This window comes from Andrena cerasifolii, chromosome 6 (genome assembly GCF_050908995.1).
Source record: "Andrena cerasifolii isolate SP2316 chromosome 6, iyAndCera1_principal, whole genome shotgun sequence".
NCBI lineage: Eukaryota > Metazoa > Arthropoda > Insecta > Hymenoptera > Andrenidae > Andrena > Andrena cerasifolii.
In genome coordinates this window covers 6,455,239-6,478,129 of record NC_135123.1, presented here as the reverse complement: position 1 = coordinate 6,478,129, position 22,891 = coordinate 6,455,239, and the positions used below count along the sequence as shown (strand labels likewise).

General features: G+C 37.5%; 4 protein-coding genes across 9 annotated transcripts; 2 read left to right on the top strand and 2 right to left on the bottom strand.

Moving 5' to 3' along the window:
* Positions 1–495: 495 nt before the first annotated feature.
* On the bottom strand, positions 496–11,305 carry LOC143370407 (uncharacterized). Of its 4 annotated transcripts, none has more exons than XR_013085612.1 (7): positions 10,564–11,305; positions 9,085–9,339; positions 8,758–8,950; positions 8,296–8,509; positions 8,088–8,248; positions 4,916–7,538; positions 496–4,483 (listed from the first exon to the last, which is right to left on the bottom strand). XR_013085612.1 is itself a non-coding variant. In XM_076815487.1 (7 exons), the coding sequence occupies exons 3-7, from the start codon at positions 9,156–9,158 to the stop codon at positions 4,974–4,976; spliced, it is 3,207 nt and encodes a 1,068-aa protein (XP_076671602.1). In that variant the 5' UTR covers positions 9,159–9,339; positions 9,877–9,967; positions 10,564–10,699; the 3' UTR covers positions 496–4,973. The 4 variants fall into 4 exon arrangements, 3 of the variants coding, with proteins under 3 accessions (XP_076671602.1, XP_076671600.1, XP_076671601.1); XM_076815487.1 differs by adding an exon at positions 9,877–9,967 and having other exon boundaries at positions 496–7,538; positions 10,564–10,699; XM_076815485.1 differs by having other exon boundaries at positions 496–7,538.
* A 1,976-nt stretch (positions 11,306–13,281) lies between these two features.
* Positions 13,282–22,470, bottom strand: Med8 (mediator complex subunit 8). 3 transcript variants are annotated; one of them, XM_076815747.1, is made up of 7 exons: positions 22,317–22,470; positions 21,993–22,164; positions 21,090–21,335; positions 20,042–20,212; positions 19,840–19,957; positions 19,635–19,740; positions 13,282–19,203 (listed from the first exon to the last, which is right to left on the bottom strand). In XM_076815747.1, exons 2-6 carry the CDS (start codon positions 22,155–22,157, stop codon positions 19,664–19,666), a joined length of 777 nt encoding a protein of 258 aa, XP_076671862.1. In that variant the 5' UTR covers positions 22,158–22,164; positions 22,317–22,470; the 3' UTR covers positions 13,282–19,203; positions 19,635–19,663. The 3 variants fall into 3 exon arrangements, with proteins under 3 accessions (XP_076671862.1, XP_076671863.1, XP_076671864.1); XM_076815748.1 differs by having other exon boundaries at positions 13,282–19,141; positions 19,663–19,740; XM_076815749.1 differs by having other exon boundaries at positions 22,222–22,454.
* Positions 13,944–17,189, top strand: LOC143370514 (presequence protease, mitochondrial). Its single transcript, XM_076815745.1, has one exon. It carries the CDS (start codon positions 13,944–13,946, stop codon positions 17,052–17,054), a length of 3,111 nt encoding a protein of 1,036 aa, XP_076671860.1. The 3' UTR covers positions 17,055–17,189.
* LOC143370515 (putative methyltransferase-like protein 25) lies at positions 17,990–19,125 on the top strand. The gene is made up of 3 exons (XM_076815746.1): positions 17,990–18,470; positions 18,542–18,676; positions 18,859–19,125. Exons 1-3 carry the CDS (start codon positions 17,990–17,992, stop codon positions 19,104–19,106), a joined length of 864 nt encoding a protein of 287 aa, XP_076671861.1. The 3' UTR covers positions 19,107–19,125.
* Positions 22,471–22,891: the final 421 nt, after the last annotated feature.

Genomic DNA, 22,891 nt, shown 5'->3' with positions numbered 1-22,891 from the left:
CGTTGCTGTTTCGATGGCGCAACGCGAGTAATACGAATATAAATTTTAAGTCTCGATAAATTAGAAATTTTCTGTTAAAGCATAAAACATACTCTTGTCATACGGTGTATATATAATGCCAATTTCATCCTATAAATTTTATAGTATGAATGTATTACATCGGAATATCAAACCAATTAATAAATAAATTCTTTCTTTGTAAATGTGTGTGCAATATTTGATAAACAAAATTAAAACTGCCTGTATAAAAGTCCTTCATTCAATCTCGATTTGTACAAATATTACATTAGTGTTTTGAATAAAAAATTATCTACAATTCGTAATTATTATAAGGATAAAACGATGTATGATATTAAAATTAATGTGTGAACATAGGATTTTACGTTCGCACGAGTTTTATAATACTAAAATGTGAGAATGTAGTAATGGTGACTTATCGTTATCCCATAAGGAATAAAAGGGGAACAATCTTTTCTCGTTTCTTTATAACAATCCTTTCTTTTTTCTAAAAAAGAATTTTTATTTACAAAGCAAAATAAATTGCCAGTGACGCTAGCACAGGAAATAGGAATACCGCTTTCCTATTACTTGATTTAGTTCGCCTGGCATTTGACCATACAAAATTGGTAGAGGAATTTTTGTTAACGAAGCGAAAGGATCTTGAAGAATCCAAAAAAACGATTCTTCGAAGATCGATAAGCCTCTGGAGCAGCAGTAACTGCGTAATATCGCCAGGTTCACCTTTTCTTGTGTTGAAATTAATACAGATTGTTGACAAAAAACAGAACGCAGGTCGTTTAAATATAGCAAGATTATTTATATTACGAATATTTTGACGGAAAATAAGCAAGGCGAGTTTCTTTATCACTAATTATTGTAAAATTAGTTTTGCAAGCGATCTACGGGATTCGAACTTTTACTAGTATATTCCTCATTATTTCATGTGCAGAATACACTTCGAATATAATCACACTGGAAAATAGAATTTCAACAGAATCAAAGCAATAAAATTTTAACAATATTTCAAAATAATGATCGATGGATCTTGTTTTCTGAAAATTATCTCATTCGTCGTATTCCTAATTATGGTAATCGGTAAATTATTGCATACTACAATTACGACATATACTTTACTGTTCTATGACATCGTCCTATCCATGCAATATTATTAATACCAATTAATCCATTCTGTACTCTATTTCTTTCTCCTTCGAAATTGTTATTATAAACCAAAGTAAGCTCTGAAATATAGATAACGTTTTAACGGGACTTACTGCTGTAATGGGATACTTCGTAACGTTTTAAGATTCCGTACTCGTATAGCAGGGGATAGGAAACATGTGAACGATAACAGATAATAATCCACAAATGCATCAACTTCCGACGGAGACAACAAATACAGTGCAAGGATAGATTGCATTGTAATTTAGTTATACTATGCCCATTTAAACAATCTGGTCTCATCAGCATATCCTCATTTTTTTTTCCTTCTTTAAATCCCACTGTATTCAGAATGATGCCCATGATTTTATACAGACAAGACAGATTTAACTATAACTATTGACTGTTCGTGTAAATATGACTGTATACATGCTTCGATATAATTTCTTTCTGTTCGGTTGTTTATAGATCGGTGCTGTTATATTACATTCCTAGATACCAGTATCAATTTCGACCATCTGTGTTTGTCCACCTGTTCTTAATTGCATGAGCAAATGTCCAATACTCGTAGTAATATATAAATAAATACTCTTTTAGACAAACGAAGGAGAAAACATATTGCACTAGGTCGCGACAGGACGCCTGTTTTCCAGCAAATTGTATGCACCGATATCTGTATCTAGATAGATTTAAATTATTAGTCAAACAGCACAGACGAACCCTGATTATACACGGATAGTATCGAATAGCTCCTACCTAAAGTCTTTGTGCGTATAACAACAAGTAATATCGTAATACATGCTTTTACTTATGAGTTACAAATAGCAGTACTATTATAGAAATTTCCAAGATCTTCGATCATTTGGTCAAGTTAATGAAAGTTATTTACTTTGCCTAATAACTTTGCACGCTTGATTGTGTTCTTTCTCTCGCTCTCTCTCTCTCTCTCTCTCTCGCTCTCTCTTTTTTTCATCGTTTTCATCTTTTCACAACCTAAGAGGTCGAGTTTCCATTTTCTTTTGTTATCCGTTAATTAATCGCTAGCTCCAAATCACTACTTGGTTCATCGGTTGTTTTATGTTTGTACAATGCACAACTCGCCTTACAATAAGATTACCGTCTTATGGTTGTTTAACAGTTTAGAATATTCGAACTATGCTTAACTCATTTCACGCATACAATGCGTTGACTGTATTTCAGGCTGTGCGGGAAAACCAACGTTTCATTTGCATTCGAATGCGTGATATAGTTATGGGGAATGCTTATTAACCCTTTGAAGTATTATCAACACGTCCACCGGTTTCATTTTCATTTTTAAGAATATTCAACCAAGATTACCATAGAAAAATATACTTTACTGGCATCGTAAAAACTTCAATCTCATCCAACTCTTCTTTCTCATACTTGTCCCGATAACACCGTGATATGCTCAGAATTTACTTTCGCTCGCAAAGGTTTCACATGTTTAAAAAGTACGTTTCGAATAGCTGGATCGTTTACTTATCGCTTACTTCAAAAGGTCAATACAGTTGTGTATGTTACAAATTCAAGAATTTCGTACATGCTTAGCGTTTCCTAAATTCACGGGATTAGAAATCCTTCGGGTTCCCACGTGTGATTATTGAATTACGGTATGCGAAATGGCGATTAAAAACCGGTATTAGCGATGTAGTGCCTTATATGGCAATAGCATGAACCAAATAACGCTTCCAAAATATTTCATTCGACTGCAACGCTGCATAAAAATGCAAATAGAAATGAAACTGTTACTTTAGCGTTTATTGTCACGATAATTGTTTATTCCATCATTAACGGGATAATCGACTCGAGATCACGAGATTTGGTTCATGTTATTTGTCCGTCAATAGTAACTCTCAAAGATAAGATTTCACAAAAATCATACTATACAACATTTTACATGGTGTTAACTCTGTAACGCCATATAATTCTTTACAGAATGATAATACAGAATGTTTGCAAATGTCGTACGTCTGTGATCATTTGCGAGTAAATTACGTTTATTCCATATTTTATAAAAATCTAATACTTTACGATGTGAAGCGCATCATTAAGACTCCGACGTGTGAAATAATTTTAAGTGATGGAATCCATTGGCTGCGGGCAACGTCGAGCGCGCTGTGCGGATTTCCATAAAAGATCTAACTTTGTCTGCTTTGGAAGCTAAGTAACCACGACGCGTAGGAATAAAAATCGGTTAAACGGCTATCCAATTCATTTAATTCTCGATCGGGAGCGCCATAGAAAAATATAAACTGGCGGTGTACTTATGGTAATTCGGATTCCTTTGACGAACAGAACGACATACCAGGAAGACCCGCCATAGCAATAATTATTTAGCACTATTATCGATGCAGAATCCAGTACGATGTTTAAATATGCGACTGTGCCTTTAAAAGCATATTTCTTTGTTTAAAACAGAAGCAGAAGTGCTCGGACTATCAATTCAATTGCCTAAATTTTGATCGGCGTCTAAGAGATTCAAGCGACATTTTTAAACACTATATGCGGAACAAGAGCTTCGAACGTCGTTCGAGAAAGAGCTTACGAGTTCTAAGCGTGACAGCTGTGGTGGGTAGTAGATCAGAAACATCGAGAGAAGCGGGAGAAGAGGAATTAAGTAAAAGTTTAAAGTATAAGAATACTGTCGACTAAACGCAAGTTTTATAATCTATAAAAATATTAGGAATAATGAAAACATTTACACATGCTCGCTCTTCGACCTCTCTTGGCCCGAGAGTATTACGTACTGGGTTCAGTACCGATTGTTATGTAAAAAGAAGCTCACCAATGTCCAGCAGGTGATTGTAAATATTTCTTAGAAACGCTTGAGTAACAAAGTCGCAATAACGCGTTCTTAAATGACTTAGAAACAAACGTTTCAAAACGACGAATATAAAGTATTTATATAAAATCAACTTCCACTTATTCGAATCTCAAATGCGTCACAGCGACAATCGCTCCATTTGAGCAACTTCTTCGTCATCTCTCACACTTGAAATCCCATTGATCTCCACCAAAGACACCTCCGGAGGCATTTACCTTTTAGCTTCACTAGTGACAAATTCAAGAAATATACAATCTTCAGAGATTTACATTTGCATCACAGTGTTTTTCTTTTTCCCTTTACTTACTTTACAAAATAAGCGACACACAAGTCTAAGGTGAATATAATTGGCAGTTACTCATTTTCATTTCTGCTCTATACAGATTGATACTAATGAAATTTTCTCAATAATTTTCTTTTGTATCTGATTTTCCCATTATCAGCTGCTCTTGCCATTATATCGTTTACGGTACGGTACTGCAACTAAGAAGATAGATTGATAACATTAGTTCCGTTTGATAATACTTCCCTTATTATATATTACGTAGGCAGTAGAATCTTTAACATCCTAATACAGCTCGAAATTTCGAAATCACGTGGGTCGTAACGCGACGAGGAAGAAATGTAAAAGTGAGAAAGTAAAAGTTTCCCATTACAGTTCTATGCAACGAAAATAGACGTCAGTTGTTCAAGAAACAAAGATAAAGTTCAAATGCAACCTTATTTAATCACTGTGACATTAAACCTTCCATTAATTCATATTGTTAGCACAAGGAACTAAGACTTATTTATCAATCTTTTATACTGCCACTATAATGTTTTGCATATCAAAGTAGAATATTTATGCAAAGTATTATCACTGTTGAATGGAGTCGTACGGACATAAAACTTAAGAATTAGTTTTCCAACCTTTGGTAGATCACTATGTAAAATCACAAGATCCACAAAATTATTTCTCTGTACGCTTTCAACGATTAGGCTCTGTCACTTCATTGAACAACGGCGTTAATGAATCGACGTCTTGTAATCCATCAAAATTGTCAAGCGGATCCAAATCATTCGTTTCTGGGTCCGTCTCTCCCAGGAAATTACCCTCGAGCAAGTCCACAACGTTTCTGCACAAACTGCTGGACGCGGACTCGTTCGCAGTTTCATTATGTAAGTTCAAAGAGTTTAAGGTGGGACTCGATAGCATCGGCTCGTTAGTCTCCTGATAGGTTTCCTGCGACTGGACTGTATGCAGCGGCGTCGAAGGATACGATCTTGATCCATTGCTATCTTCTGTATACGATGGCGTATACGTGGATACTGGCACAGGTAGCGGTGTATTCGGGTAAGAGCGCGATTGTATTATTTTCTGTAAGGCTCCGCCCACTGGAATATCAAGTACATTCGACGGGTCCAACATATCCTCTTCCGATAAGTTTAAGTTTGAATTTGGTAAAGCATCTAACACTATCGAGTTATTTTCTATTAAGCCTTCTTCGGTAGGTTGCTCCGGTAGAATTTGCAAGCTCTGTGTCCCTTCCTCGTCCAAAATATTCAATATATTCGTTATATTCTCAGGTGTAATTTCTTTGTCGCTCATGAGGAAATGTTGATCGTCCGACATGAAATTCGGATCAACGTCGTCCAGCAGATACGCCGACGTCCCTTCTGGCTGACCGATAGATCCGAAATCATTAAATTCGCTAGGTACTGGCGTAGGCGCTATAGAACTGCTTGTAGACGGATTAAAACTCTGGCTCTGAAATGTTGACAAGCAGTGTTGCGTTGAGATGGGCGACATCAAAGCGGGATTCACCATTCTGTGCAACGGGACCGACTGCGATCTGTAGAGTTCGTTAGTAAATTGTTTATTCCCGTGAAACAGCTCGCTGATTTCTTGATCTGGCTGGCTTTTCTGGTAGACGTTTTTAATTTCTTGTAAATTCTCCTGACTCGGGTAATTAATAAGTAACTGTTTCTGCGGCGCTAAATCAGACGACAAGAATGCGGTGCACTGAGATCCCTGCCCTTCTCGTTTCGGGGTAACAGAGATTTGCGTTGTACTGCCACCAACCTGCACCTCCGACGATTTGGTAGAAATCAACGGCAACTGCGGCGTGGATACTTGCCTAACTAATTCTGGACCACTGGTGGGAACAACGAATGTATCGTTCTTACTGGTGTAAGGCATGCTGCAGGATATCGAGCGTGATAACGACTTGTGAGCGCGAGCTCTGGAACTACTTGCTTGTAAATTGCTCCTCGAGCGTGGCACAGGCGTATTTCGCGGCGAGACAAATGGACTGGCGTTTGCCGAATTGGATTTCGAGGCGCGGCCATTAATGGGCGAATGCGGGCCGGGCGATATCGGTGTAAAATTAAATATTCTACGACGCGTGTTTGGACTTTGCGGTACTGTGTTAGTAACGACAGATGAATCTTGTACATGCTCCACAACGTTCGTCTCGAAGCTGACTCTACGTCTGGTGTTACTCTGGCTCGAATGGTTCAGCAATGTTGGTAATATCAAGTTGTGCTTCTGAGTGATCTCGCGTTTCTCAACGTTCTGTCGGATAATTGCCGCGGGCACTCCGTCGACGGGCGTATGCAACGTTCCCGCTTTCAGATTCTGTTGTAATATTAATCGTAGCTGTGATACTTTATCAGATCTTGATATTTGTTCGTCAATGGCAATAGCATTGGCTTCCACGTCCGAGCTCGACGAGCTACTTTGCTGGAAATACTGTAATAATTCCTCCTCTTGCTCCTGGGAATTGTTACCGCCGTTCAAATAATCGTCTAAAGCATCCGAATCGATCGAACAGAGCTTCTCAGTTTTACTTATCAGATTCGAGTTCTCTTGCAGCAATCGTATCTGGTCTTTAGATAAAATTGTAGATTCCTTCGCTGTGTTCGAGCTAGGATCGAAATTGCTAGGGCAACCGTTTACTTTAACGCAACTTTTGGAACATGTTGATGGTTCGATATCACAGTTTTTAGTAGGCTGGGTACTAACAGCCTCGTTCGTTTTGCACTTAGTAGGCTTCAAATTACCAGCTAGTATCACCGAAATTTTGCTGGGACGTTGTATAGATGTAAGCTTGGGCAACAATATGTTGGAATGCTCTACATTCTCTTGCAACTGTTGTTCTGTGAGCTTCGTCTGCTTCTCAGGGCTGGTCTCTGATGGCTGATTCGATACAATTGGGTTGGCACGCTTTCTGGAATTTTTCGGTTTGATGTCTCGCTGTGTGTTTACGCAGTTGGTCATCACTACACTAGGATTGCTATTACTCTGTACGTCTTCAATCGATTGTACCACTATATTATCACAGTTGGATTCCAGGGAGATGTTACATGGCTGACTACTAGCTTTAAGAACTTTCTTCTGCCGATTGGTTACTACAGCAGATAAACTGAACTTAGTTAATGTATTCTGCCCGCTCGATACATTTGTACCTTGAGATGACTGATTGGGCTTAGTTTTCTTATTCCCCTTGTTTGCCCCAGTTTTATTATCAACAGTCTTCTCTTTGTTCTGACTCTGAAACATTCAATAAATTATTATAACGCCTAATATCAACACAGGACGCTTCCTTATATCTTACAAGGGAACATCCCGAACCCGGAAATTAAAAAATTCTGAAACTTTGTAAATATGTAGGGAATTTCCTCCTGATTCCAACGCAATTTTTGTTTGCTGCCCAAATTCACTCTAAGGGGGTGTAATTGACCCCTGAAAATCCGATGATTTTCCGATTTTCTGTTACAACTCGTGAACTGTAAAATATTTATTTTACCAAATGATAGATCTAATTCTAAGAAGTAACTTTTGTCTTGAAACTTTTTTTCTATCTCTTACAGTTCGCGCGTTATAACACAAAATCGGAAAATAGCCGAATTTTTAGGGGTTAATTTCACCCCCTTCGAGTGAATTTGGGCAGCAAACGAAAATTGCGTTGTAATCAAGAGGATATCCCCTATACATTCGCATAGTTTTAGAATTTTTTAATTTTCGGGTTCAGGATCTTTCCTTGTTAGTTTCTCTCTCGTGTTTAAAGAATATTCTATTTAATTCATTCTAACTTCTTACCTGCGTTACAGCATCAAGATGACGATGTTTTTGATCCCTTATATGTTCTCGCTGCTGCAATTTTCGTTGCAACTGTAACTGTGCTTCTCGAAGCTTTCCAGATTTTCCACTTACAGGTGTTACACGCAGATCCGTAGTCGACACTAAATATAAAAATGAATCTTGTAAGACCAATTCAATTGTTTCCGTATCGCGAGTATTAACAAACCTTTATTTGCCGAGGTATTAGAATCTCCTGTGGCACATAATATACATATAGCAGCCAAAGACCGAGTATCCACACAAAGATTATCGACAAGATGACGGGCTAAGGCACTCAAAGTTGCAAATTTCAAGCCCAACAGACTTTCTGCCCATTCTCTGATCAACGTAGACGCAGCTCCTAACATCTCTTCGGTAATATTCTCATCTACATCGTCGCCCTGAAAATTTAAATTCTGAGATAAAGACAATGTTACCGCGGGAACTGATTTTACGGCATATTATCTTTCAGATATATAAACCATTTAGTCACACTGAATTCCAATGTAGGACATATCTGTAAGGATCTGACGTATAAACATAATTAAATAGGTCTTTTCCAATAGGCAAGAACAATACAGTGATAAGTGCTAATGTCTGTAACTGCAAGAATTATTCAAAAGATTTCAATTTTAATTTTATATCTCACAGTTTGAGTGCCGCTTATATTAGGCAACGTCGGAGGATCCAATTTGACCCTTTTGCGCATTCCAGCATAACAATAACGTGAATTGCCTCGCGTGCCTAGTCTGCGTGGCCGAACTCGTGGATACACTTGCTTCATTACTTTTCCAAAATCAGCAGTCGACAAGGGTTTCATAGAATTTCGCATACAATACATGCTGCGAATAAAGCAAGAAGAAAACATAAAACTACAAGTAACTTGTTCCGTGATAAGATATGTTATCGCGTAATATACAATAGCTTTATTAATTTATATGACAACTGTTAAAGCATGCGAGTGTAAAACATTTACTTGTATTCATCATAAACCTCTTGTTTCGGTAAAGAGACATCGGGATCTTCCTCCAAGTGTGTCTTAATCCACATGATGGTTTGATGAATTTCATAGCGATTGCCTAATGGATTTAATGGTTGCCTCAAAGGATCAACAGTTCCTCCAGTATTAGTCAATGATAATGGAAGTTTCAGGTACAATAATAATTTTTCTTCTATTTTCAGTTGTTCAATTTGCGAAAAGATTTCCTGAATGCGTATTTTCGATTCTTCTCTATGTATGAAAAGTAAGATAAAATTAGCAGGACAGAATATCGCATTCCATCCTTACTTTAAATTTCGTGGAACAGAGACCTCGGGAGCACTTTAAATTGTATGTGAAGTCATTTGAAAATACATTATTAGATATTGACGGGAGAAGAATATAAAATCGTAATAAATGAAAATATCGCATTATTGTTTGCTCGACTAAATCTATATAATTTCTATAGAAATGCTCTTCGCGATTCTAAAAATAAAGAAACGTGTTAGCTCGTGAAGTTAGATAAGCACCTTGTAATTAAAGTTGTAATAAATTATATTAAAGAAACTTTTTATATATACATTATTGCTTTAACCCTCGAGCGGTGGATAGTCTGACTACGCGTTGGATGCAGGGTCCATTTAGCCCCATAATTTTCTAGGTTCTCATCTTGTTATCTAAAATTCTCATCAACAAGCGACGCGTGTAGCTTGATATTTAGGATGGGTTCAAATGGACCCTGTATCTACCAGACGACGGTTACAGAAACAATGTATGAATACTCCTTACAATCCCTTAACTCAATGTGTATTTAGCTACCCTCAGCTGATACATATTTTGAAGTCGATGATTTTGATTGACCGTTACTAAATAAATAAGTCTGGAAAAATAACATCTTAATTTAGCATCTATCAAATTAAGCTTCACTTCTTAAACGCATATTTTGCAATCGTCCTGTACTTTACATTTAAGGAGTTCAAGGAGCAATGAAATTGGACTTAAGCCACTGCTTATCTGCCACTTAACTGATAGAAGCATCGAAGAGACTCTACTCTCGTTTGTTAATGTTTCTTTTTCAAACGCATTGGTATAAAATTTACAGAACGCTGGCTAAAGGAGAAGATTAGAAGCTGCGTGAAGTAAGGGGTAAAGGTGGGTATCTTAAGTACTTAAAAGTATCCTCCTCATCTCCGCGTATACTTAAAACTTTCAGGAATAAAATTGCGTGGTACTTTATTTCTCTAAAATAAATGAACTTTGCTTCGCTCGCAATCTATCAACCAGAACATTGATGGCTTCTTTCTGAATGCCCCGCGCAGTGAAATGCTCCAAATATTTGGAAACTAAATTTTCCAAAGAACAGTAAGAGACGAAGCTAGATTAGGAAGGGAAGAAAGAAAAAGAGGGAGAGGGAGAGGGAGAGAGAGAGAGAGGGAGGGAGAGAGAGAGAGAGAGAAGGGTAGAAATTGAAATAACCTGATGCTATCTTCGATCATGAGGCGAATCTTCTCATGCTTAGCAGTTGTGCCATGATTCGCCAGGGCCGTGAACTTGGCCGCGATGATATCTTGAAGTAGGTCGCCGTCGTGGAAGCCGTTCGAAAATCTGCCGGCAGCCGGTCGTTGGCTCGGCTGCACTTGCTTGTTATTATCGCCGATACCGGCATTGTTACCGCCGTCACCATTCTCGAGGGAAACGTCAGTTCGCTCCTTCTTAATTCGCCTGCCGTCGAACGCGCTTTCGTCGGCGTTAAGCTCGATCCTCGCGGATGGTTTGCTGACGCAGGGCTTCGTTTGATCATGGTTATCAGTACTCATCGTACCCCGTCACCGGAGGCGCCCCAATTATGTGCGTAAAAATTTATCACCTCCCGCAGGACGCGAGTACCCTACCATTTTGTCAGAGTCAGCTGGACTACTTGTTAGCATTGCACTCCCGGTGATTATACATGAGCGCCATTCGAGACCCTCCACTCGCGCAGACCGACAACTCGCCGAAGCGCATACAATATGAGAATAACCGCGAATCCGTCATACCGATTCCGCGCGAAACCTTTCGCCCGTGTCTTTGGGCATAACCGATTCGACGGAGTGCACTTACGGGCGGCCCATCATCAATTTAAAAGCCAGGATTAGTGGACGGTCTCACTAGGCACGAAAATCCGAGAACTTTGCGCGTTCTTCGATCGTCATAGATCTTGCGCTTTGTCTTATGGGAACATCACTTCGTATCGCTTTCTCTGACGTGTCATGGTCGCGTTTCCATTAACCGCGCGGTTCGTTCAAAAAAACAAAAAAGAACGCTCATTGGCGAGCTTCTTTCGCGGAATTAATATTAATATTTTCTGTACTCTGATATAATGAAATTCCTGGAATTGTTAATATGAGCGAATTCCACTTACGCTAGAGCACTAGGTTTAGGTTTTTTATTTATTCCTTGTATACTGTATACAATAGAAACGGCGCTGCAAGACACTGTCTTATATTGCCCAACGAACGTTATATCACTATAGCCTTTATTCTTCCCCCTCTTTCGGGGCAGGATACCCCTGCCCTTTCCATTCCCTAGATTATTCATCCTTTCCTCGTCATACTTCCATCCTCTCTTACAATATCTTAAACTGCATCTCACTCTCTTCCCATACTCTATTCATTCTGCTCTCTCTTTGGACTTTGCTTAAGCTCAATACATATGATCTACGCCTCGAGCACCGCTTTACAGTGCGACCAATCAGATACTGTTACCGCATCACAGCCATCTATCACTGAGGTCTCCGTCTTACCTCCACCCCCGTCCTCATCTTCGATTTTCAGGTTTTTACGCTTTTTAACATTTCATGCACACCTGAATTAGCTTCTCAATCTCGCTAATCATTTTTCCTTCTCTCTCTCTCATATTTCCCTTCCTATCTTCTTCAAGAAGGGTTCTTGAAGGGGTTCGTTGGGTCCTTTCCACTAATCCTTTCCAACACGTCCTCCCCTTCTCTCAACCCCTTTCTAAGTAGATTTTCCCTACGCTAGAGCACTAAAGAGGTGAGTATGCGCATTCGCCATATTGGGTCCTTTCACCTCTGGAGAGAGAAGATTATTGAGTACCCGCCTTTCTGAGTATTGTCAAATTCGCTTTATAAAACAAGTATAAACTTAAATGTAATAAAATACTCTAATGATGTGTCGTGCTACTATGCATCAATATCAACCACGCATATTTTGTTTATAATGTGAATCTTACAATACCCAAAAAGGCGGGTACTCAATAATCTTCACTTTCCACAGGACCGCTCTGCAACACCCGTGATTTCCATTAGGTATTGCAAATGCACAGCGAATACTGAACTAATAGCGAATTCGGTAATTCGCACTGACTCTGCACTGATGCCAACAAATAACTTGGATTGGTTGTTTCTGATAGAAAAGAAGATAGCTCTATAAGAATCAACCAATCCAAGCAATTTTTTGGCACCAGTGCAGAGTCAGCGCGAGGTACCGAATTCACTTATAAGTTGACATGGTTGGCACCAAAGAGGAAATATAATAAAAGGCGTCACTCGACAAGGGACAGACATAAACTAGGGAAATCACTAAACAACCAATTTAAATGCCCATTCGGCAATGATCGGTAAACCACGGTAAACTTCGGCAATAATCAGCAAATTGCGGTAACATTTAGTCGATTTGAATATCCGCTCGAATAGACAACCAATTTAAATGCCAAGGTCAAGTAAGAACTTCAATGGTTCCGCCCGGAGTGACACCTCTTATTATATCTCCTCTTTGTTTGGCACCTGCTTCGCGACTATCCCTTCTACAATGTTTCGTGAATATGGTGATAGGCAAGACTCGCAATTGGCTCTCGTCTAGATCACGTTCATGAAATATTGTAGAAGTGTTCGTAAAGCAGATGCTAATCGTGTGAAGTTGATCTACACTCCGCCATGCATTTGTGTAGAAGAATAATACTTTCAGATACTTTTTGTATAGGCCAGGGCTCTCCAGCGTAGGGGCCCCTCACGCGTCTGCTTCCCCTTCCAATCTTTCTTTCCGTTGTCAAGGAGACCGCGCGACGCTACGAAGGCAGCCATGATGGGCTAGCCCAGCTAGCGTTTTCGCGGTTAGCGTCGCGCGGTATCCCTGACAACGCGGATGAGAGTAGGAGAACCCCAAACTCACTCGTGAGCGACCTTGGAGAGCCCTGGTATAGGCATATAAGTAAATGAATGATGCTTTAAAAGTGTTCGCAAGAAACTCAAGGGACGTGCCGGCTTTTTTAATATAAAATTGTCATTGACAGTAACTAAAATTTACGTAGTGTATGAACGTGTTTAAAGGTAAGACTACGTAAAATATGAAGTTCATTTAATGATTTCATCATATTAGATCGTTACGTTTGTTTTAAGCGACACATACTTTCATGTTTAACTGTTATTATATTTGCTACTTTGGGGACAAACGATAGTACGTAATCGTAGATTATGATAAGTCGAGTTTCTCAATAAATTATCGTATTTCGCGAATTCTCGAGCATAATTAGTATCGACGTGTTGACTATTTGGTTATAGTTCAGTGCACCGTGCTACTATTATAAGAGCTTAGCTGTATTCATTGCAATAAAAACCTACGTGGTGTAGTTCTATCAAAAATTTAAATAGTGAATATTTTTCGAGTGCTTTGTGATGTATACAACATTAACTTTTATCTACATATTCAACATTTGAGAATTGGTAAGTGATATTTGCATAAAAAGGTACAAATGTTGTATTCTAGAAGTCTTCTATCGTATATTTACGCGAATGGTGAGATCTTGTATTTAAACCGTGCGTTTCGGTGTTTTGCAGATATCAGAATAATACGGGAACGATGTTGAGACTATGGAACTTATCCCAGAAGCCTGGCTTATCCTCGCTTGGATTGCAACGATATTTGAAATCATGTAGCTTTCATGTTCAAAGAAATACGACGTTTAAAGCTGTGAAATATGAAACGGATTTAGTTGAAGATGAATCGAAAAAATTTCAGAAAGGACAGGTCGTTCATGGCTTCGTAGTGGACGAGGTTGCTAAAGTAAATGAAATACATCTGACCGCCGTGAGATTGACTCACATGGGCAGCGGGGCGCAGTATTTGCATTTAGCCAGAGACGATAGCAACAATGTCTTCTCGATTGGATTTCGTACAACTCCGAAAGATTCTACGGGCTTACCCCATATTCTGGAACATATTGCCCTTTGCGGTAGCGAGAGATATCCGTGCAGAGATCCGTTCTTCAGAATGCTGAGAAGGTCTTTGGCTACTTTTATGAATGCTATGACGGGGCCTGATTACACTATATATCCGTTCTCGACGCAGAACATAAAAGATTACCAGAATCTGCAATCGGTTTATTTGGATTCAGTGTTCGCGCCGAATCTGCGGAAGCTTGACTTTAGGCAAGAGGGTTGGAGATTGGAGCACGAAGATGTTAACGATAAAAATTCACCTATCGTTTTCAAGGGAGTAGTTTTTAACGAGATGAAAGGCGTTTTCAATGAAAATCAGGCCATATTAGCCGAAAAGTTATTGAACTCCATTCTACCTAGCCATACATATTCAGTAATTTCCGGAGGAGATCCTCTTGTTATTCCTAAGTTGAAGCATAAAGATCTGGTCAATTTTCATCGAACTTATTACCATCCCTCTAACAGTCGATTTTATTCGTACGGCAACTTTCCTTTGGAAAATCATTTAAAATTTGTTAACGATCAATACCTAGTTTCGGCAGACAGAATCGATGCATCTATGTCGGAAGTTCCCGCGGAGAAACGCTGGGAGAAGCCGAAGAGGGAGCACATCACGTGTAGACCGGATCCTATGGCTGCAGATCCTAATCGACAAGGCAGTATCGCTATTGGCTATTTGTGTAACGATATAAACGATATACAAAAGACATTCGAGATGCATGTCTTATCTCAGCTTCTTCTACAAGGTCCAAATTCAGCATTCTATAAATCCTTGGTAGAGACAAACGTGGGAGTTGCGTTCGGTCCAATGACTGGGTACGATGCTCATTGTAAAGATACGATGTTTGTTGTAAGTTTACTCGGTGTTAAGGCAGAAGATTTCGAGAAGGTAGAGAAAATCTTTAACGAAACTGTACAGAGAATCATTCAGGAAGGCTTCGCGAAAGATCATATCGAAGCTGTTTTACATACTATCGAGCTTCAAATAAAACATCAAACCTCTAACTTTGGATTGCAATTACTTTTTAATTTATCACCACTGTGGAATCATAATGGGAACCTTGTACAATCAATGAGAATTAATGATGCGATTAAGAAACTTCGGGAAGAAATGACAAGAAATCCTAAGTACCTCCAAGAATTAGTGAAAACATATTTATTGGATAACACTCACAGATTAACATTATCGATGCTGCCACACGAGCATTACGATCATTTAAAAATGATCGCTGAACGCGAATTGTTAGAATCGAAATTGAAGCAGCTTTCCGCCGAAGAGTTAGATCAAATTTATATAGATGGAAAAATTTTACAAGAAGAGCAACAGAAGAAGGATGATGTGAATGTTCTTCCTACTTTGAAAATAGAAGATATAAATCCAGACGTAGAACGGTACAAGCTTGCGGATGTAAAAGTAGATAATGTTCCGCTACAAATAGCTATCGAACCAACGAATAATGTTTGTTACTACAGAGGAATTCTCAACACACAAAGATTAAGCTCAGAATTGAAGAGTTTGCTACCATTATTCAACAACATTATCGCGAGAATGGGTACAAAAAATTACGATTATAGAAACTTCGATCAGATGACACGATTGAAAACGGGGGGCCTGAATTTCAGGAGTCATGTCGTTGAAACTAAAAGCGATTTATTACAATACGAAGAAGGGATACTAATGGAGTCTTATTGTTTAGATCGTAATGTCACAGACATGTATAAGTTGTGGCTAGAGTTGTTTAATAATGTTGAGCTATCCGACGTCCAAAGATTTGAGACACTTGTCAAGACAAATGCCGCGGACTTAGTCAATGGGATCGCAGACTTAGGACATGTATACGCGATGAGCAGCGCGGCTAGTCTAGTTTCCCCAGTCACTAAATTCAAAGAGATTTTGTCCGGATTACAATTTGTTTCAAGAATGAAGAAAATAGCACAGATGCAAGATCTAAGCCCTGTATTAAATCAAATGCAGGAGATATCCAATCATGTTTTGAATAAAGCGCACTTGCGCTCAGCAATAAATTTATCCGAGGACAATAAAGACACCATATTAGACAGCGTTACTGAATTTTACAAATCGCTGAAAGGCACAGCTACAGATCCACATAGTTCTACGCACGAGGAAATTATTGAGACAGGAGATAGCGCCGTGCATTACGTATTGCCGTATACAGTAAATTATGTGGCGAAAGCAATATTCACAGTGCCGTACACGGATTCAGATTACGCCCCATTACAAGTACTTTCTAAGCTAATCACATCTATTTATTTACATTCAGAAATTCGCGAGAAAGGCGGAGCGTACGGTGGTGGCGCAAAAATCTCGTCAGACGGCATTTTCACGTTTTACTCTTATAGAGATCCTAATTCTACCCGGACTTTAGATGTATTCGAGAAAGCATATGACTTTCTATTAAAGTATTCGCTACCTCAAAGCGATATCGATGAAGCAAAATTGGGCATATTTCAACGTCTCGATGCCCCAGTTCCTCCATGTAATCGTGGGCTAACTAAGTTCTTACAAAATATCACCGACGATAACATTCAAGAACAAAGGGAGCAGTTGAAAGCTGTAACTAAAGACCAACTTATGTACGTCGCCGCGAAATATTTGCAACCCGGTCAGAGGGACATTAGAGTGGGCCGTGCGTTAATTGGACCGGTTAACGATGATTTATTAAACAGGCATTCAGAAAATTGGATAGTCCAGAATCAAGAAGAAGAAACTCAAGCAAGAGCTGTTGAATAAATTTTCTGTTAAAACGAATGTTCGATGAAATTGTTTAGGACTATAAAATTGATATATCTTACAAGTTAATGTTATATTAAGAGAAACATGTAAATAATGTATGTAGTTTTCGTACAATAAATATAAAATCTACAACTTTGCGAGTTATATATTTATACATGGTTCCTGAACGAAGTAGTAAAATTAATGAATGGAAGTTAGTACCAAAATATATTTCTTTCTTTATCTTGTATTAGATGGCGTGTATAAGCGAATGTATAGAAAATAATTATTTCTTGGACGCGTTGAATCTATTTCTTGAAACACAGTGGCTTTATAATTCTCCGGTCACAAATCTATTAACCAGTGGATCACTCGATTTATTTCCAACAGAATGGTTGAATGCATTACAGACTTTAGAAAATCAAGAACTCAATGACTTCGTTGTACAAAAGTTAACAAAGGTTGGAGAAGAAATATACATAAAAACACAAATATATTCTGATGATACATAGTGCACGATTTTATTTTTAGCCGCAATGGTCGGAGACTTTGAAGAGCTTTGTTAAAAAATGTAGATACATCGATCGATTACCAAGCATATATAATGTATTACCCACGAAATTACCCAAAAAGTTCAAAGTGGGACTTAGTTACAAGAAACAGCACGAAATAGTGCACTTGGCCCATTTGGTACATACGCAATGCGCGCCAGAGAATATTAAAGTTATTGTTGATCTGGGCGCAGGTTTGGTAAGAGATATATACCCATTATTAATTAAAGGCAATACCAATAATTAAGAAGTGCTATTTGTATTTTATATAACTTGTCGCGTAATACTTTCTCATTCCAGGGATACGTTTGTCAATTACTATATCATTTGTATGGCTATCAAGTTCTTGGATTAGAAAGAAATCAAACAAACGTAAATAATGCTCGGAGTAGACAGAGAAAAATGTATTCAGATTCATTAGGACACGTTAAATACAGCTGCTGTGATTTAACGTGTAACTCGGTCGAAGTAATAGAGGCTATTTTACACGATGAATTTAAGGAGCACTCAGATATCTGTTTAATCGGTTTACATGCTTGCGGAGATCTTAGTATATATGCGTCAAAAATATTTTGTAACATGAAAGCAGCACGGCTCTTTGTCATGATTCCTTGCTGTTACCACAAACTTTCCATATCGAAAAGTACTAAAATAGCTGCATCAACTGAGAAGCAATGTTTTAATAACTTTCCATTATCTGATAGTCTGAAAGCTGTGATCGTTAACAATAACTTTGACATTAGTTTGTTCCTAAGGCGACCATTTCTGCGATTAGCATGCCAAGAATCAGCGGATAGATGGAATAATACGTCTATCGAAGCTCACAGTGAACATGCTTTCTACGTTCTTGCAAGAGCCCTCCTTCAATTATATGCAACTAAAAGTGTGTATGTTTCACGCATTTTTCGCAGCAGTTATTTAACATTGATGTTCACGAATAAAAAAATATTTCAGATGGCTTTTTCCTTAAGAAACACGCCCAGAAAAGTACGAGAAAATCACAGTGTTTGAATTTCGAAACTTACGTTAAGGATTCACTGAAGAGATATACTTTACAACCGCAAAAAGAGGAAACAATCGAACAGCGAGGTAATGTTATGTAACATAAACATTATAATTATATTATAAGTACATATTTTGTACAAGTGTACCAAGTCTTCAGTATTATACGTTTACAAAGTGTCTTATTGATTTACACAGTAAAAGTGAAGTTAACATTCCATTACGAAAGTTAATAAATAATATGAAGACTACAGATTGTCCTGTTTCAGGTCTACGATCTAGTATTGATATACACGAGAAGAATATAATAGAACTATGGAGCAGTCATTCTGACAAATTGAACACTGTAGAGATTTACTCCGGTTTACAATTGATGTTACAAGCGCCAGCAGAATCGCTTGTTTTGCAAGATCGATTATGTTGGATGCAAGAACAGGGCTTGGAAGCACAAATTGTCCCAGTTATGAACAGACAATTATCTCCACGGTCGTGTGCAGTTGTGTCTCGAAAAAAATAGCAAATATAGCAAAATAATACTTTTACGAGCCGTTCCTGTTTAATGAACAAAAATGGTATTTATGGACTTGAAAGATATTTTTAACCCTTCGTTGACAGTCTGGGTGTGAGCCACCCATAAGCTGATACTGACGCTCTGTACCTTCTATGTGCAAAATTAATACCTTTTCTCCAAAGCTGACTTACAAACTATTGTCTCTCTCAAAATATTATATCCGAGCAACAACTCTGCAGATTTTTAGCTTATAATATTAAAATTTGTAAAAGTTACAACTATTTCAAGATTTTCTTCGTTTTTTCTCGTGGTAATCTAGATTTTTTTTTACAAAAACTGTGATTAAATCTCAATAAAAAAACTATTGGAATATATTCTAGAGACCTTAAAACTAATCCATGATTTTTTTTATGACGATTGGATTCTTTAGATGATAATGGCAGTTGTTCAAAAATTGCTCTAGGTGTGAGCCACCCAGGTATGTCAAAGTTGATCGAAAAAGGAGGTGTCAACGAAGGGTTAATAATATCTAAGATTGTTAAGAATAGATAAATACGCATACTTTATCTGTACGTATGAATTTGCGATGCTGCTTTAATATTAGTTTTGATGGCACTGGGAGCTTTACTCATTTGTCCCACTATAAATACAGAAAACATTTCTATTAATATCGTACTTAAGATTTCGCTCGTAGCGTATTATTAACAGAAAATGGAGTAAATTGAAATTGATATCTTACTAGATGGATTTCCTAAAGATCCTTGGCCTGGAGTTTGTTGCTGACTTCCAGGCCTACCTACCATCATTCCACTGGATACTGAATTCACACCAGACTGTACCATTTGGACAGCATCGGACTAAAAATGTACAATTATAAACTTATTATTATGTATATGCGTTTAAATAATATAGTAGTTATATGTATACCATAGATTAATTACCTTTAAACCTTTACCCATACCTACAGCAGCTACGAGGGCGTGAGTATCTGCTGTACTACTCGTCTGAGCCTGGGTCGCTCTAGATCCAGCTTCGCTTTCCCACTCTTCGCGTGCTTTGTTTGCTATATCCCATATATGACCAATGATTTTTGTATATTGTGTCACTTGTTTCTGAAAAGTATAAAATCCATACATATTTTAGAAGACGAGAGACACTAGCCGTTCCACTCGCTAAATGGACCGATTATAAAGTTTCGCTTTCATAACGCTTTAAACCATTAGAGGAAAATCATCTTCTGTAAATAATACGTTACATATAGACTTGTATATATACATATACACATATATATACATATACACATATATATATGCATAATTATGTTATATATATAATTATCTACAATAGCTTGTACGAAACGAGTAATTGGCACAAATATAGAATCCCTTAGAAATACGTGATTAAATAAAACACGTTAAGGTACCAATGATTCCCTTTAACAGTTTAACATTAGTTGGTGAAATAGATACTGCAAAACACTACATTATACTCACGTAGCCAGAAATAAATTTGCAAAACAATTTAAAATTTACGACAGTTTAGAAGACATATTAAGATGTATTAAAGAGATATTTCGTTTTAAGAAAGTGTAGATCTTTTTAAATGTAGATTCGTAGAACATAGAGCATATTTTTATTCAGTAGTTTTGAAGTATTGAAATTATATTATAAATAAGTTGAAACTATTTCAATTTCAGTCCAAAGCGAATGGAACTAAGAAGCCGAAAGCTAGCTGATAGTAGCTTACATTGCAGTCCTAGTTGTTGATTAGTTAGCACATTAACAGAGAAATAGAACATCTTAAGTTACTTTAAACTTCTATAATAAGACAGTACAGACATACAATTCTATCTGTGTGTTAAAGTATTTTTAAGAAATGAATTTAGCAGGATTTTAATATATGTAGTTGCATTATTAGCGAAGAGAAACGAGATATATGAAAAAACGTGTTATTCTTTTACAAAACTAAGTAAGAAATATGATGCCTTACGTGCGATGTTTCGTAATTTAAATTTGCCGCTTTTGCTTCGAGCTGCATCATTTTCTGTTCGGCTTGAGGCTCCACTTTAGTTCGCAGATAATCTGGTACTAAATCGTGAGCGAACGTAGAAATTCTACCTTCTGTTAATCGAAGTAATTCTTCGTCTTTCTCTGGACATAATCTTAGTGGTAGGACAGTCAGGTTTCTTAAATTCGGAGCTTTATCATGTCCAAGGATTTTTGAAAGACTAGTTAACTAGAAAAAGTTTTACTATTACATGGAATCGGATGTTGTAATACATAGATGGGCTTATTTAAGGGGGAACGACACCTTGAAGCCTGGAAGAAATTGCAATTTTTTAAAAAATTTTTGTTGGATATCCATACTTCGTAGGAAAGTTGTTGATATGGGGTTTAAATGTGCATGTAGTGGACAGTATTTTAGAATTTTTGTGTGACAAAATATACAGTTTTAATCAAGTTATAAAGGTCGCCATTAGAGCGCGACGTGTCGAATACAAAATTTCCGTATGTTTAACTGTAACTATATTAATATAGATTAAAAAAATGCTCTCCTTTTTTTTCTCAGATGAACGCGACGTGAATAAAGTGGGAAACCATCAGATCGTGTTCGACATGTCGCGCTCTATGGCGACCTCTATAACTTGAATAAAACTTTATATTTTGTCACACAAAAATTCTAAAATACTGTCCACTACATGCACATTTGAACCCCATATCAATGACTTTCCTATGAAGTATGGATATCTAACAAAAAATTCAAAAAAATTGCACTTTTTTCCGGGCTGCAAAGTGTCGTTCCCCCTTAATGAATCTAATCCATCCACTCTTTCCTAAATTCAACAATTGAACAATTCTCAACAAGTTTACAAGCCTTTATAATATTACTTACATGTCCTGAAATAAGCGCAAAGTTGTCAAGAAAATTAGGCCAATTTAGTGTTTCGTATTCGTGCTCCAATTTGAATATCATCGCAGCAATAGATGCTTTCAAATCATTCACTCTCATAATAATAGCCTCCAAGGCGGAATCCAATTGCTTTTCCTCTCTTTGCATCGTAAGCCTTGGTAAAACATGAAAGTGAAATTACATTGTTACATGGTATTAAGGCTCTGTTAACTTTTCACTTCGAACTTGTTTATTGAGTCCCCAACTGTGCTAATAACTCTGTGGCTGTCACTGTCATTTGGTTCTTATTGAAAGTAGAATACTTACTATTGCCTATATAACTGTTTGAGAAAATCAAGATTTGTCAACTATTTATTCTACAGCACCTGAAATAGAAAAATTTGTCATCCTAAAGAATGACAGCCAGTCGTTAAGATTGTGGTTAGGGCAGTGATCTATATACCAGTGTTACCAACTCAGATTTTTGAAAATGCGTAGAGAAAAGTTCAACATTCCGTAGAATTCCGTAGATCCCCCTTTGAAAAATCCGTTGATCTACGGATTTTCTTCAGAAATGTTAATTATTACATGGATGAAAGAAGCTAATTCCCTTGCTCAGGGAAATCGCCCTTTCCCAAATCCTTTCTAGAAATCTTATATTTCGACCCTCCCCTAATATCCTCAAAAAAAATTATTGTCACAACAAAAATTCACAAATTACGAAAAAAGTTCACATGCAAAAGTTGTGAAGTCGACTTTTACTAATTCCACTTCAGTACAAGAGCTTTTCCCGAAAATAATGTTTCCCTGAAAGTCGTTTTCGCCAGACTTTCGTATCGACGTAAATTCACGAAAAGAAATTAAAAAAGTTCACATGCAATAATTCTGAAATTAACTTTGCT

Bases quoted from the DNA above. Each gene is read 5' to 3' on its own strand.
- LOC143370407 (XM_076815485.1), bottom strand. From the start codon at position 10,904: ATGAGTACTGATAACCATGATCAAACGAAGCCCTGCGTCAGCAAACCA. The intron at 8,951-9,084 runs GTAAATGTTTTA...CTTTATTCGCAG, and splicing joins GAGGTTTATGATGAATACAA to CATGTATTGTATGCGAAATT. The intron at 8,249-8,295 runs GTTTGTTAATAC...TGGTCTTACAAG, and splicing joins TAATACCTCGGCAAATAAAG to ATTCATTTTTATATTTAGTG.
- LOC143370514 (XM_076815745.1), top strand. From the start codon at position 13,944: ATGTTGAGACTATGGAACTTATCCCAGAAGCCTGGCTTATCCTCGCTT.
- LOC143370515 (XM_076815746.1), top strand. From the start codon at position 17,990: ATGTATTCAGATTCATTAGGACACGTTAAATACAGCTGCTGTGATTTA. The intron at 18,471-18,541 runs GTGTGTATGTTT...AAAATATTTCAG, and splicing joins TCAATTATATGCAACTAAAA to ATGGCTTTTTCCTTAAGAAA. The intron at 18,677-18,858 runs GTAATGTTATGT...GTCCTGTTTCAG, and splicing joins GGAAACAATCGAACAGCGAG to GTCTACGATCTAGTATTGAT.
- Med8 (XM_076815747.1), bottom strand. From the start codon at position 22,157: ATGCAAAGAGAGGAAAAGCAATTGGATTCCGCCTTGGAGGCTATTATT. The intron at 21,336-21,992 runs GTAAGTAATATT...AACTTTTTCTAG, and splicing joins TTGCGCTTATTTCAGGACAT to TTAACTAGTCTTTCAAAAAT. The intron at 20,213-21,089 runs GTAAGGCATCAT...TATACTTTTCAG, and splicing joins TAAATTACGAAACATCGCAC to AAACAAGTGACACAATATAC.